At 40.5% G+C, this 16,146-nt stretch overlaps 1 protein-coding gene across 3 annotated transcripts in view; it reads left to right on the forward strand.

Annotated features, from left to right (window-relative positions):
- Positions 1-16,146, forward strand: part of AKAP6 (A-kinase anchoring protein 6) — a 564,294-nt gene that overhangs the window by 337,466 nt on the left and 210,682 nt on the right. For all 3 annotated transcript variants that reach the window (XR_006818743.1, XM_046008964.1, XM_046008965.1), the window contains 2 exons: positions 14,167-14,263; positions 15,405-15,568. Coding sequence is in view for 2 of the 3 variants with exons in the window: in XM_046008964.1 (XP_045864920.1) it covers positions 14,167-14,263; positions 15,405-15,568 (261 nt within the window). In the remaining variant the exon portion in view is untranslated. The remainder of the gene's footprint in view (positions 1-14,166; positions 14,264-15,404; positions 15,569-16,146) is intronic.

Here is a 16,146-nt window from a genome sequence, read left to right on the forward strand (position 1 = left end):
AGCAGAGGAGGACAGCAAGGTCTCCCTCTAGAGATTTCATTCCACATCCATATTTGCTTTTGGAAAAAATAATCCTGATCTCCCAAGTAGTTCTTACACATGCCGAACTCACCAAATGGGTGCCACGTCATATAAAACCACTTGGAGGAAAACAAACCGGCTGGGTTTGTTGTTGTTGTTGGGTTTTTGTTGTTGTTGTTGTTTAATCTATAGTCGATTAGATATATAGTAGGAGAAAGCAAAGTCTATCTGACTCCAGACAGCTGTGCAAGAGTTAGGAAGAAGAACTAAGCACAAGGGCCTGGCTTAAACTTTGGAGCTAAATTTGCATAGGTAGTACCATGTCATACTGGGCAAACATTAACCAGCCACACAGAAAATGCGTTGGAGGAACAATATTCTTATTCAGTTTGATGAATGAGAAAACATGGGGAGAAATGGCGGTGAGGAGTTCATATATATCAAGCCCCTGTGTGTGCCAGGCAGTTATGTAGGTGCTAGGAATACGTGATGAATGAGTTTGGCTTCTTTCTTCCAGGGATTTGCAATCTGAGGGAGATGACCATAGATTAAATGTAGTCATCTGTAGAGCCATAAATGATAAATATAATATAATTTTGAGCAGTAAACTTCTTGTAGGATAAGCAAAGTACTGTTAGGAGCACAGAGAGAAGTTTTATTGGTTCTTCCTGAGAATAAAGAAGGCACAAAGAAATCATTGGATATAGACCTCACAGGTCATATATGATTTTCTGGCTGGAGAGGGGAGGAGAGGAGATGGGAGGAAATATCATGGGCAGGTAAGGGAGGTGTGGTGAGCCATCTGGTGTGGCTGAGACCAGGTTGGGGTCTTGCAGTTGGGGCTGATGGTGAAGGAGACTGAATGTCTTTTTAATGGGTTGAACATTTCTCTGGGAGCAGAGGGACTCCATGAGGGTTTGATTTTACTTTAAAACAGGAGACTGACATGAATCCACTGTAAATTCCATGGGGTAGGGCCAGTTTGACATTGATTAACTGGATGAGGTCTATGGCTTAGAGAAGGAATAACTATGTGCCTAATGGAGAATGGGTTTGAGTATAACATTTGAAAGATATGCTGTTACAGACAATGTTACCTGGTTTTTAAGATGTGTTTTTTTTTTAAATTTTGGACTCATGAATATATGGATATTACACAAAATTCTAAAGGTAAATAAAGGAAGGGAACAAAAAGGTAGAAAGTCAAAAGTAAGCCTCCTACCTCTGTCCCCCAGTTACCGAATCTCTTTCTCTGAAGCCACCAGTGTTCCTTGGTTCTTTATATTCTTTCAGAGTTGTTCAAGGTATTTGAAAACAAATGCATATGTGTACTTAACTTTGTTCCCTTGACTTATGTTACCAATAATTCAAAATCAGCAAATGTAGAACTGACTTTATCCTTTTCAATGGCTGCACAGTGTTCCATTTATGAATATGCCATAATTCACTTAACTGGTTCTTTATTGATGAAAACAGATTGTTTGCAGTCTTTTTTAAAATTATGAACAGTGCCTCAGTGAATATCCTTGAATATTCATCATAGGCACCATTTAAGTCTATCCTTAAATACCTTATATGTGAAATTTCTGGGTCAAAGTTATACACATTTACAATTTTTATGTGTTGCCAAATTGTCCTTGATAGTGATTGTACCATTTATACTCAGCAGGGCATGAGAATGCCTCCATTGGCCCATCCTTTCTGTGAAGTATGTTATCACTGGTGATCTATGTCCCTTTGATAGTTACAAATACCATCTCATTGTAGTTTAGTTTGTATTTCTTGTATTTTAAATGGAGTCGAGTACCTCTTCATATTTTTAGGAGTCATTTGTATTTCTTTTCTGAGAGCTTTCTGCTCATATTCTTAGCCTATTTTTTTCTGTTGGGTCTTTGGATTTTTGCTTCAAGATTTGTGGGAGTTTTATATGTATTAAGGAAATGAGTCCCTGGTCTATGATGTGAATAGAAAGTATGTGAAAAGTACACTATTTGGGGGGTTCTGTCCCAAAAGAACATGGATATCTCAACAGTTTGAGGAATCCAGGGTTCAGCAGACATCAAGGCCAGGCTGATAAGCAGCCAACAGGTCTCTATGTGTGTCAAAAGCATGTTCGGATTCTGGTCCTGGAAGGACCAGTGTGTTCCGGGAGCTTGCTTACCTTGGCATGGGTGGAACAAACCTAAGATGAGGGAGGCTGTTGTTGAATGCAAGGATGAAATGATGCCTAACCATTGGCAGACTGGAGAGGATGTGGGTTGGGGTTAGGTGGAAGGTAGGTAAGAACAGAGGAGAGCGGGTAGATTAGCAAGAGAGGGATGGATCAGAGTTCTCCGTCTGATGTTCTCTCTTGAATGGTCACAAACCTCATTGCCAATGTCTGTTTCATCTTCCCTACTCTCCCCAAGGCTACGAATGTCCTTGACAGTAGCACAGCAAGGCCTGCCACTCCACAGCTGATGGAAATCTGACCAAGACCTGAATGTATTGAAGAATGTGAAAATTGGCAGACAGCTTCTCTGTGTAGAGTAGAACTGAAGCTCTAGGGCCATCTGGGGGTGTGTGGAGCCAGGGAATGTGAACATTACAAGGAGTATTTACATGCGACAGAAGGGGCAGATGTTACAAAAACTCAGTGACCTGCTTGGGGGGCATGTGCTGAAGGTAAAGGAAACTTCATCTTTCATTCAGCTGCTGATATTATGGAACTAGTTAAAGGAAAACATTATATTAACTGGAAAAAAATTCAAACCATATAAGAGAGCATAAAAATAAAAGTGAAAAGTCTTACCCTCTGTTGGATAACTTGCATAAACAGTTTGTTCTGTATCCCTTTGGACCTGTTGGTGTAAAAATGCATACATTTTAAGAATTTTTAAAATTCATATTATACATACTGTTCAATGACTTGCTTTTTGTATCTAAAGATATGTCAGACATCCTTCTGTCAGGACATGAAGATCTACTACCCATTTTACTTTAGCAGCTCCTTAATATTTTATTGTGTGGATGAGCCACAATTTATGTAATCGTTCCCATGATGATGACCATTCAAGCCGCGTCCTTGTTTATGCTTTTGCAAATAATACAGCATTGAGCATTCAGGGTTCTTTTTTGTTGTTGTTGTTTTGTTTTTGTTTTGTTTTGTTTTTTTAACATTACTTGAAAGTTTCTTCCTTGTCCCATTAGTGTCTGTTGTTTGCAGTAGCTCAGAGACCCCATGTAATGAAAGTCTGTTGTGGTCTAGGGACGGCTTTTGCTACAGGTCTGGAAAAGCATATAGGGTCCATGTTTATGTGTATACAGAGGTTGAGTATGTGTATATGGGGTAGCTTTTAAAGCCCACCTTCGCTGTTCTTTTTTAGGATCAGTACCTGCAATTTGAGGGGGCTACCATAAGGTGGCAGAGAAGCACCCAAATCCTGCAGACAGTGCTTATAATCTTGGTACCCTTTCTTATAACGCTTGGTAACCCTAGAGGGTTTGAAAATTTTTCCTTACTGTGTCATTACCCTAAGTACTTATAAAGACAGACTGGATTAAACTGGTAATGTTCCTGGCTAACAAAATCTCCATACAGATACTTTCATGCATTTATTGTCTACATTTAGAACTTTGTATTATATCGTATTTTTATTAAATAGCTCTCATTTGTTTCATTAAAAACAACAACAACAATATACTTCTCATAGTTTTTAGCCATACAGGAAAATTTCCCCCAAAAGCTGGTTTTCTTTTGCTTTGTCTTCCTATCTCCACCTCTGCTCCATATTTCATTGCTTCAAGTTAACAGATGATGGGCACTTCCTGGTGCCCACCTTTCCCTGGCTACCTTTCTCTGCTGAGATGATGGGCAGCACTAGCCCAAGAAGCCTGAGCTTCACAAGACCAGCAGCTGCCACAATACAGCAGAGACTGTATTGCTCAGCTATTGGGAGACCGTTGGTTAGACTTCAAAAACCTGAGCTGTGTGTGTTTGGCCACCACTTACCTTCGCCTTGCCTAGCAGAGCTGGTGGCCTCATAGGACCTTTGAAGTTCTATTTGCTTGTTCTCCTTGCTTCCCATCAGCTTAAGGTGAAGAGCTGAGAGTTTAGTAGGGAAGCAGCATTACTTCTTTTGGGGTATTTAAAATACTCAGCTCCCAGCCTTGAGTTATTTCCTTTGGTAGCTTGGGAATGGAAAGGTCGCCAGGCATTCCTAAGCATGGAGGCATTTTGATGTTGATGTGTGGGGATGGGAGGCTCATTTTGGCCATGTAGAAGTCCTGGACCCCGTTCCTTGGCTCATAGATCTAGTTCTGTCCATCTAGGAGAGACAGAGTATTGTCTTCCGTTTTCAGCTTAAAAGGATTCCTGAATTGTTTAAGCTCCTGGGAATACACTTTGGCTTGACTCAGTGTTAGGACTCGATCCCGTGATACCCACCAGTTCTCCTCATTTTGAAAATTGTTGGTGGCTAAACATTTTACCGATTATTTTGTTTATTGCTCTTTTTAGGACAGAGTGGTTATTTTAAATTAGGATGCCAGGGAAACACTGCATTTATTAAGCACTTCCTACTTAGGGCAGTAAAGGCTAAGTGCTAAAGAGAAGGTTTGCAGACTGGCTTTGTACCATGAGGCTTCCAGCCCAGGCTGCATATCCATATAGGAGCCTATATGGACAAAAGCCAGTGCGTGACCTAGCTCACTTGAGCCAGGGTGCCGTCCCCTCCCCCTGCTCTTCCAGTGTACACCCATGTGCAGATCCTCCTTATCTACTGGGTCACATGGGATTTTGGAATCTTGCAGCGGTGCACTCAATATAAGTAATATTAAGGTAAGAGTTTCAGGCTTGAAACAAATCTGACACAGAAAACAACTGTTACAGTTGCTGAAGATGGTTGTGAAGAGCAAACAAACACGTTGTAGGTGAGGATACTTTGTTCATTTGGAAGGAATCGTGAGCATTTTCCTTGGAGACCTGAGAAGTATATGTGGTGTGAGAAGCTCAGGTGTCCTTAGAGAGGTTTCTCCCCATCCACCCAGACCGTCACCAGCTTGAGGGGATAGCTTGTGTGTCTCTTTGCTGTCTCCTCTGACACCCAGCCTTGCATGTGCATAATAGGTACTAAAAATATCTGCTAGATGAATGAATGAACATTTGTAAGATCAGTGTTACAACCATTACAAGCAGCAAATTGTAACTAGTATTGTAAATCAGCAAACAATAACTGAGAATGTCTGCGAGTTCAATTATTTCCTCTACTATTTCCAAACCAAAATGGACTCTGGTCACAGAGCTTTCTGGGTATTGTCTGGCATATTTGTGACAAGAGAAATGCCTATAGAAGGAAAAAACTGGAATGTTCTCTCCTGTTTTCAAGATGTAATTCATTCTCTTTGGTAGAAAACCCAAGGAGAATAAAAATGTTAACTCAGATATTAGAAAGCTTTAAAAAAAATTCCACAGGTTAATGTTGCTCTTTCAAAATACGAAGACGATATGACTAGACAGGATGTTAATGATTTGACATTACAAGATTTATTAAATTTATTTTTAAAGCAGTTTGGTTCCCCCTCTCAAATGCATGAAGCATGTGGGAGTTGGAATAGATCTGCCCCAGGCTGCCAAACAAATTTTTAATGGAAGTGGAGTCCTTCAGGGATTGTCCTAAATCCACATAATATTCTTAAGTCTTGGTGTTTGCACTGGGACCTGTATATTAGCAGATGTACATGTGAATAATATACTTCTATCCATCCATCACCTCAGTGACTCCACATCTGTAGGGGCTGCTGCACATCAATTATTCCACCACGGGGGGCAGAGTGATATTTGGGCCAGCACTGACCTCTTTTTCAATCAGAGTCTCAGAGCAGTGTGTTCTGGAAGTCCCTTTAGACAGAACCTCTGTTTGTGAATCCATTTGGTCTAATGTGGCCATGCTGGGAAGTCAATGTGATTACCTGTGCCAGGTGTGGAGGTGGCATCCAGAAAAGCAAATGAAAATGTGGTCACTAAGAGGCACTGTTAACATTTAGGGTCTCTCCCATGTATCTAATTCTTGCATGAGGTATTAGCAAGTCGATCAAGAAAAAATGTCAACCTTAGTAAAATACATTTGGCCTTCCACACACAGCAAAATGCAACTGTTTATTTGAAAGGAATTGTGATTTGTTTGAGAGCTGAACTTCCCTTCAAATTCTTGGAGATGTTTTTATTATCTGAGGTTTCAGGAAGAAAGTTTCCTTAGGAGAAATGAGGGCTTTTTGTCTTTATATTTTAGTGCCTCCTCCTCCTTCTTCATCTCCTTCTCCTCCTCTTCCTCCTCCTCCTTCTTCTTCTTTTAAAGTAAACAAAGTTTTTATAATGCTTCTCTTTTTGATCATAAACTTGTAACTTCTTTTTCAAGAGTTTTATAGTGCTTTTAAATTTTTTAAGCTTCTGCTATTATACCTGGAGGTGTGTTGTGTATTGTCATAACTGATAAATCAGTGACAAATGTAGCCACTTCATTTCATTGGGGAGATATACAATTGTGGTGGTGGCTGACCATTTATTTAATTATGTGGTAAATACCATATGATGAGAGGGTAAAGTTAAATTGATGATTTGGGCTATCTCAGCCAGGGTACAGTTTACATGGCAATTACACTGGGATCATCTGAGTGTAATTGGCAAGTAATTTTGTAAGCGAAGGAACATGACAGCTCATTTACATGGTGTTCACTGAGTAAAATTTGGGGACATTTATCAACCACTTCCAAGCAAAGAGTGACTGCACCAACATCTCCCAAAGTGCCATGTGTAGTTTGAAAGCTCCATGGAAGGTTTTTGGTATGAATCTTTATTTATTCCCTGCACATTTTTTAGACATATTCTGTGTGCCAGGCACTGTTTGAGGCACTGTGCATTCAAAAATGAGTGAGAAGAAACTCGAGGAACTCATGGCTGGGAAGGACATACATACCAGTTTGTTATCCAACATGGTAGCAAGTAGTGGTTTGAGCTCTGCACATGTCCTGGGGATACTTAGGAGAATGTGCAAACTGGGAGGATAGAAGAAAGTCAGGGAAAACTTGCTAGAGAGATTGACCCCTGAGATGAATCTTAAAAAACGAGCAGGTCTTAGCCAGGGGAAGGGGAGGACTGTCCATACCAGTCCTTACCAGAGGTACCAGCAAGAGCAGAATCTCAGAGGTGTGAGATGGCTGGTGTAAGCCGGAAACTTGAAGCATTTCAGGTGCATTTCAAGCAGACATGGGACCTGAGAAGCAGATTTGGTTGGTATTTGAGAGGGCTCTGTAGGTCATGCCAGAGGCTGGACCTTATCCTACAATGAAGGAGCATCTTTTTTGGAGTTGTTTTGGAGGCAGGCCATTCTGTGTAATGAAATGGTTTTTCTTGAGCTATTATGATAGGCCAGACTGTGTTCTACTGGTGATCTCCTGAAGTAATCACAGCAATCTCCTGAAGTAGGCACTAACATTTATTCCCTTTTTACAGTTGAACAAACTGAGTAACCAGAGGTTCTCCACAGTGACACAGTGGGTGGGTGATGGAAGAGTTGAGATTTGAACTCGGGCTGACCAGCTCCAGAGACCATGCCGTCACCAGCACCCACACGCTGTCATGGCCTCCTTGACATAATTGACTGCAACTAAGATGCAGACCCTCCACCCCCCATTAGATAGTGAGCTCTGAGAGATCAGGGGCTTTTTACCTTGTTCATAGCCACATCCTGTGTACTTAGGACAATGCCTGCGCCTTCACAGGCAGGCCACAAATAAGGAATAAATGTGGTTTTGAGGGGCCATGACCAAAGTCCGTTGAAGTCAACCTGGCAAGAGATGATGATGAGGGCCTGACTTAAAGGCAGTGTTAATCAATATGGAAGAGTTGAGGCTGGAGAAATTAATTGGCAGGGCTTGATGATTGATTGGACGTGTGGATTTTGTTGGCATATTCTCACAATGTTTCTGATTTCCAAGTCCCACGCTGCAGAGATGACTTGGCAAAAGAATCTGAAGCAGAGGAAGGCTCGTGCTGCTTTGCACAGAGCTCTTAAATTCCTGAGAGAAATGTTGCGGACTTGGGATGAGAAGTTAGAAGAAACTTCCCTGGAGATAGTTAAAAATAGAATGAACACATCTACCCAGGATGGTTGAGGGACGGAGCTGCCCTGGGGTAGATGAATGGTTAGATGGCCTTTGGGATTCTTCCCCCTTTGAAAATTTTCTAGTTTAGAATAAATAAAAAGCCTCCCAAGCCACCTATCCTGAACCGTCTGGCTGAAAGATAAAATCAGCGCGTCCAAGGACTGGAAAATATTGAGTCCAAATGCCTGGACTGTAGATAAGGAAACAGAAGCCCAGAAGGGTTAGATGCTTTGCCCAAGAGCACACACTCGAGGCAGGAGGAAGCCCCAAATCATTGGCCTCTCTGTGCGGGCAGCCTCTGCCCCATCTCAGATGGCAGCATCTATGTTTGGGCGCCCCCTGTGGGCAGACCTGTGCTGGGCAGTGACACTGGAGAAAGACCATGTGGTCTATGCACCTGCAGAGTTCAGAGAGCCTCAACCGGAAGTGCTCCTTGACGCCTGAAGTCACCGTAAAGTACCATTTCCCATAGACCACGTTTGAAAAGAGAGAAAATGAATTTAAAAGTCGTAATGATTTTTCTTTGGTCCCACTTATCTCTGGGCACTGCTTCAGTGCTTTACAATCATTATCTCTAATTCTCGCAATAACCTAGTAGTCAGTATTATTTTCATCTTCTGTTGTAGAAAGCCAAAGCACAGAGAACCCCTTCCGTGAGACCAGGCTACATTAACTCCAGGTCCTACCCTGCACAAATGATGTTAACATTTCGTTGTGTTTCCCCGCGGACTTCTGTTTCCGTGCACTGGGACTATTCATTTGTATAGCTCTACTGCTGTCACAGACACCATTCTGAATCTTCATTTTTTTGAGCTTGTAATACATTCTGTATATTTTTCATGTGATTTCACAATCTTAACTTGAATGGCTATGTAATAACTTGTCCAGTTTTTAGGAGGTTCTTAAACAAAGAACTGTTGTACTCATAAAAATCTTTCAATTCTTGACACATACGGCATTTATGAGGTATATTTTGTATTTTGAGGACCCCATGATCATCCTCTGTTGTTGGCATTGGGGAGAGGAGAAGAGGAGCTTCCAGCTTCGAGCCAGGGGATCGGGGCTTTCTTCCTCACCAAGAACCCCTGTGGGAACACAGGATGGTATAAGCATGGCTCAGAGGGGACTCCGGATGGAGATGGCCTAAGGCAGGTAGCAGGTGACTTTTTAAGCCTCTGCTTTTCTGATTGAACACACATTCTTTCTCCTGCCCTTGTTAAAAAAAAAAAAAAGCAAGTTTTCATTTTCTTAGGGTAGTAAAAATCTTTTGTGTGAAGAAAAAGTGTCATCAAGTGCCTTATTCATCAGCATATATACCATCTCTTTAAAATGACAGTGGGAGTAAAAGTTCATCAGTTCAATATGTCTTTCACATTGGGAGACTCCTGACTAATAACCTCTGGTATTTATCATCAGAACAGCCAAGGAACTAAATTCTGGCACATGCTGCTCTCACACACTGAGAAAAAGTTTAAAAAGACAGAAGATTTTCTCTATTTTTTTCTTCTTTCATTCATTTAGAAGAAAAGCATACCTTTTTTTAATTAAAAAAATTGTGAGCATGCAGAAACATCTGGCCTGTATTAACACAGCAGCCTCCTTAATGGCCTGCTTGTCTCCAGTCTGCCCTTTTAAAATCAACTCTGCACAACAACCAGAGAGAGCTTTCTAGAACAGAGAACTGCGCCCATCCCTTTCCAGTATTCTGACATCTTCCCTGACTCTTTTATGGCCCTTGGAGTTAATGACCACATATCACAGCTTCCGCTTCTCCTGCTAATACCCTGTACCAGCCACACCTACCTGCCTTGGCTTCCTACTTCCTGCTACAATAAGTGCTGTCTCCAGGCCTGCATACAAATTAGTCCCTTCTCCACTAGCTCCCTGCAAGGCTCTGCAGAACCTGATGCCCAGCTTGGGATCCCACAGCACCTATCCAGCACCTGCCACACCATATAGAATACAGCCCAGATTCTTGGTTTTACTTGGCCGGCGTGATACTTTAATTAAAAAAAAAAAACAAAACTCATTGGGTTGGTCATATTTCTATTCATTTTGTTTAAGGTCCTTCCATTCTCTCTTAGACACCAAACCCTGATTCCACATTTATGCTATGCTGAGTCCTATAAGGCTACCGGCTTTTTTTTTTTTTTTTTAATCTCTTTCACCCAAAAGACTATATGCTGCATGTGCCCAGACTGTATATTGTGTATTGTTATCTTTTTTAATCTCTAAGCCTGGCAAAGACTGTCCAGTAAATATCTACTAATTCATGTGCTTTAAAAAAGCTGAAATTGGTCAGGAAAGACTCAATAACTCTTTTTCGGCCTCTCTAATTGTTCACCAACATCTCAATACTCATGGACATCAATGGACCTGGCAGATATTAACAGTATTTCATTGGACGATTGAAAGTCTGTGTTCATGAGACAATGCTGCTAAGGCTGAGCCACTTTCAATCTTTAAGCCTCTGAATGTGAGTATGGTCTTTGCCACTATTTCCTGTGCCAGGAGATCCAAATCTTATGAGTCCTTATGAGCAGTCATTCTTCACTCTTGTCATAGTTTTGTCCACCAAGGTGTACATTTCCTTGATTTCATTTCATATCCACATGACTGCCATACTCCCATCAAACGGGGCTTTTCAGAAATTTGAATAGAATAGGATTAGAGGTAGTATTTTATTTGTTTTGTAAAGTCTGATCATGATCGAAGTAAGATCGGTATAAATTTTGATCCTGCCAAGGATTAGTGCACCCAGATCTATCTAAGGTGGTGGAGCTAGAGGTTGCCGGTGTATATCCCATTCGTCGAATGGTTGCCGAATATACCCATTCGTCAGCCTCTGATGGATCATGTCTTTGATAATCCAGTCCTTTGTCTCTGTCACTGTATTTTCCATTTCTAGTTGTTCTCTTCTAGGTGTTCAATTATATGCTGCTTTAAAGACACTAAAAAAGATCTGGAGTTTCCTAGAACCCAGATTACTCATATTTAAGGAATGTCACATAATCATTGACACAGGAACATGGTACCCACCTATGGTAATGTTGTTGCCATAAATTAAATCTTCAGAGAATGTCCTGCATTTTCAGGGAATGCTGTGGATGTTGCAGAGGGATATCAGGCATTGCTGAGGGAACGTGTTAGGAGCACAAGAATGGAAATGTGTTCAAGTATCAGGTTCAAGGAAAAAGAAAATGAAAGAGGAAGAGAAGCAAATCCTTCCATCTAAGCTTCCTTCCCTCAGGAAGAGGTGGGGACAGAATGGGGAGTGCTTATTACAGAATCCTTTAGTGGCCAGAAATTTCATTGACAATTTTGTTAATGTGCCTGCATGGCTGCCTTCTCAACGGCACATTATGAATTCCTTAGTTGATATTATTAATGGTTAATGGGTGCACCTGAAAATCAAGCAATATTGTACCATTTGGGTAATAGATATATTAAATGGGTCTTCTCTATAGCATCAAGCTTATCAGCTTATCTTTTTCCTAATAATGAATACCTCATCTCTTCCACTTTCCTAATCAAATGCTTCCACATCATCTTGAGGCAGAACCAGACCCAGCTGCATCTATTCTATACTCTCGGCTTCAATTATGTCAAATTATCCAACCTACTCACAGGTCCTTAGGTTCTCTTTTGCTCTGAGACATAGGCCTGATGCACCTCTTCAGAAGCTCATGATTACTAACCATTCAGCACAAGTCTGTTGTAAGTAAACAGAGAATCAGAGAGAGCACTAGGCTAAATTTACAGTTATAAGGAAATCTCTAGAACAGGTTTCTTCCTAAATTGTGGCACTCTCACATTGATCTCAAGTGTTTTTCTTTTCCTTGTCCCTTCTCCCTGAAACATACGTGAACCTTATTGCACATGGCCATGCTTCAGAGTTGAGGATATCTACTGCAGTGGCAAAAAGTATATGCAGCCATATTTTGGCTATAAAGTAATATTTTATTTTTCATGGAGTTCATAGTGTTTGTGTTGACCAGAAGCATTAGGCTTCCCATACTTTGCCATACTTTATTTTATTCAACCATATACCTATAGCTGAAAAAGGACAATACGAGAAAGAGTGAACAGCCTGTGAGGAGACTTACCTTGTTTTCTTTCTGTCGTATTTGGCTAAAACTTCCCTGTTTTTATGCCTCTAGTCAGGTGAAATGGTTCACCATTTTGGAGTCAAACATTTTTTTTAGTCAAAATTCTTATCTTTATACTTCATACTCTGATCTGTCTGTCCCCATCTCCTTCATATCCAGTTTCTTTTAATCCGCTTTTTCCTCTCAGCTTTAAAAAGACCCCTTTTTGTTCTCCTAGGGACATGTTTAGTTGCCCTTTGATGCCAGAGGCCATGTTTTAAACCCCTTAAGTCACTGTCAGTCCGGTGTCCGGAACAGGCATGATGCATGGTTCCTAAACAAACGAATGAATGATACCTAACTTCACAGTGTTTGGTGGTTTAACCTCTTTCATCCAAATTACATTCTAACTGGGTCTGTATCATCATGAGCTTGTGTTAAATATTCTTTTTTTTTTATTTTTTAAAAGATTTTATTTATTTATTTGACAGAGAGATCACAAGTAGGCAGAGAGGCAGGCAGAGAGAGAGGAGGAGGAAGCAGGCTCCCCACTGAGCAGAAAGTGTGATGCGGGGGCTCAATCCCAGGACCCTGGGATCATGATCTGAGCCAAAGGCAGAGGCTTTAACCCACTGAGGCACCCAGGCACCCCGAGCTTGTGTTAAATATTCTTAACACTAAGCTTAGGGCTCTGCATACAGCTATTGCTCAAGGTTTCATCAGTGACAGCAAAATATATTGTATATTTTGGAGCTCTGTCATGGAGAAGCCAACATTTGGCATGTAGTATTTCAAATTCATGTCCTAATTAGTCAACTCAAGGAATTGATTTTCACCCTGAAGACTAGCCATTGACTCAACAGATTAGTTGTAGGATTCCTCTCCACTGGACCTGCTGTGGTTGGAATGCCTTTTAACATTCCAGAGGTGGGAACTCTTTGGAAAACCACGTGTTTCTTGAAATGCCTAACTGGAAGCCTTCTCCTTCAGAGAGTGCTGTTGATCCAGTTTGACAGATATCCATGATTTATGCAAATCTGTTGAACATCTTCCATGTGACTTGAGTTGGAGATGAATGTGAAACTTGAATTTCTTTGAAATTGCTTATAATTTGGAAGCAGAGTATAGAAATAGAGCAGAATACAGGTGATAAATTCTATAGTAGAAACACATGTAAGAGCAGGGAGAAGGGAGTCTCTAACTCCACGTAAAGCAACAGAGAAGGCTTCCTGAAAGCAGTGGCCCTGAGTTGGGATTCAGCCATACCAGCACTTGCTGGGTTTTGGATGATGGTAGTGAGTGAAAAATGCCCCTGATGTGCCTGACATATTCATTTTTCAAGCAGAGTCACATTGTAAGAAATAAGCTTTTAAAAATCAAAGATTTGGGAAGCATTTGACTCCTCAGTACAGTACTCGGTCCACCTTGATGTTCTCTGGTTTGTGTGATATCTGAGAAATAGCCAAGTCCAACCCTTACTCTATTAATGGATTTAGATATATGCACATAAGGCTAATATATTATATGCTGCCAATTTTTTTATGGTTTCATAAATAGTGCTATCACTAACATTTTTAAAAAGTGAAGAAAAAAAGCTCATATGTGCTGGTAGAAATTCAGTATATTTTATAGAACACTGCTACTCCTGATAGAGCCTACGGGATGTGACTTTTCATAAAAACCTAATGAATTTCTAGATTTGTCAGCTGTTTCCAAACAGATGCACTCTGCTAATCTAACGGAAACATTTTGAGCCCAGATCCCAAATATCAATAGCTTTTAGTATTGCAAATTAGTTTGTCTATTGGGTAAATTGGGCTGTGTGGTTATTGATAAAAAGTAGCAAGTAATTTTGTATGGATGTTTTATGTTTAACTGCCTTGCCAGGGTTTGATGCTCATATTTTTCCTTGCAGAGTTTTAAGTTGAATGTAGACAGTCACTGTGCTCTCAAGGAAGCTGTGGAGGAGGAAGGACACCAACTTCTCGAGCTTATTGCATCTCACAAAGCAGGTAAATCCTCCTGAAATATTGCAAGCCTTTATGTCTCCAGACTATTAAGAATGAAGAAGCATTGCTGTAAATTACTGCATATATTCACTTCCTTATGTATTATTAATATTTACATTATCAGATTGACCTTCAAGATTTATAAATGTTTCATATACTGCATACAATGCTGTGATACTTATACGATGAAATACTGCCTCCAAATGGTCTGTTCATTTTATTTTGGGCTTGCTGTTCGCCTGAGTTTCAATTGAAATCACATTCCTGAGATCTTCACATTGACATGCTTTTTGATGTAGGTGCCCTGGAAATAACATTAAGATAATGAATGAGAATTGTGCAAATAGTTATAATGCATATGCATTAAGGTACTTATAGATAGCATTACCGATATAAGGCAGGTGGACGAGATACATCCGATTATTTCCCTGCCAGTTCGCACATGTGAACATTTTGCATGTGTTTTTGCTGGTCATTGCATTAGCAGAGTTTTGGCCTTAAACCAACTCTTGCCCAGTATTAATGTATTTATGAGGAACAGATTATAAATAAAAAATAGTTTTGTCATTTGGTTATACTTAGCCTGGTAGTAAAAGAGCATAAGACTGGGTGAATTATAATCTGTCTCTTGCTTTGAGCTTACCACAGCTAAATAAGGAAAGAGCAGAATTAATCAGACATGCTAAGGGAAAGGACTGCTGTCTTAATTCTGGCCCATTTACCATATTCCTCATCGAATTCACTTTGCCTATTTCTGTGCACCTTTCTGATCACTATGAAGTCTCCACACGGATACACACAGGGCCTTTTCTTTGGAATGTGAAGCTTTGGTGTCAGTAATTTTTATACTTGGTCATTTTTGTTCAACATGCATTTTTTTAAGTCAATACACAGAAGCTAAGTCGATTCCCACCCAGGCATCTCTGTGGTGATCCCATTTTTGTGTCCTTATACCTTATGTGAAGGCAAAATCCCCCAGCTCCTCTCCTGGGGGACAAATGCTTATATGGCAGGTGATGATAATGGTTGTTTAAAATTAGGCTTACTGTTTGAAATATTCATCTAACTTACTGGCTAAGAGACAATCCTGGGTAAAAAATGCAGTCAAGCCTATAACTTGTGCTTTCCCCTCCTTTTGGAGAAGGGCTGAAGGACATGCTGCGGATGATTGCAAGCCAGTGGAAGGAGCTGCAGAGGCAAATCAAACGACAACACAGCTGGATTCTCAGGGCTCTGGATACCATCAAAGCTGAGATTCTGGCTACTGATGTGTCTGTGGAGGGCGAGGAAGGGATTGAAAGCCCCAAGGTAAGTGGCTTGAAGTTTGCCTGATTTCCTCTCATTTCTGCCTTCTTTTGAACTAGGCACCACTGAAGTTTTCTTTCCACCCGGAAGGCTTTTTGTTTCTACTGGGTAAACTTTGTCTATTTCTATATCCATCCATCTATCTATCTATCTCTATATCTACTTGGATATGTAGATATGGAGAGACAAAAGATAAACAAAATGAAATGGCTTAGTTTAAGACATTAAAAAAAAAAGCCTACAACTAAAAAAAAAAAAAAAAAGCCTACAACTTTCAAGTTTTCCAGGAAGAGGTCTTTTTGTCAAAAGTGGCAGAGTAGGAGGGGGACAATACTTTAGGGGTAGGAGAAAGGGGGACATAAAACATTTAGTAAACAAAACATAAAGCATCTTTAACATGAATAATCAGAATGGTTTTAAATTGTTTTGTTGCAACTATAAATCACTATAATCAGTGCAATCACTCAGCTCTGACATCCATTAGCCGCTTGGTTACAGCAAATTAACAAAGAAGAGAGAAAGTGATTCATTATCTCATTCCTGTTAATGACTATCAGATGCATTGCCTAATTAGGGGATGG

The sequence above is a fragment of the Meles meles genome, chromosome 6, assembly GCF_922984935.1.
Source record: "Meles meles chromosome 6, mMelMel3.1 paternal haplotype, whole genome shotgun sequence".
Lineage (NCBI taxonomy): Eukaryota > Metazoa > Chordata > Mammalia > Carnivora > Mustelidae > Meles > Meles meles.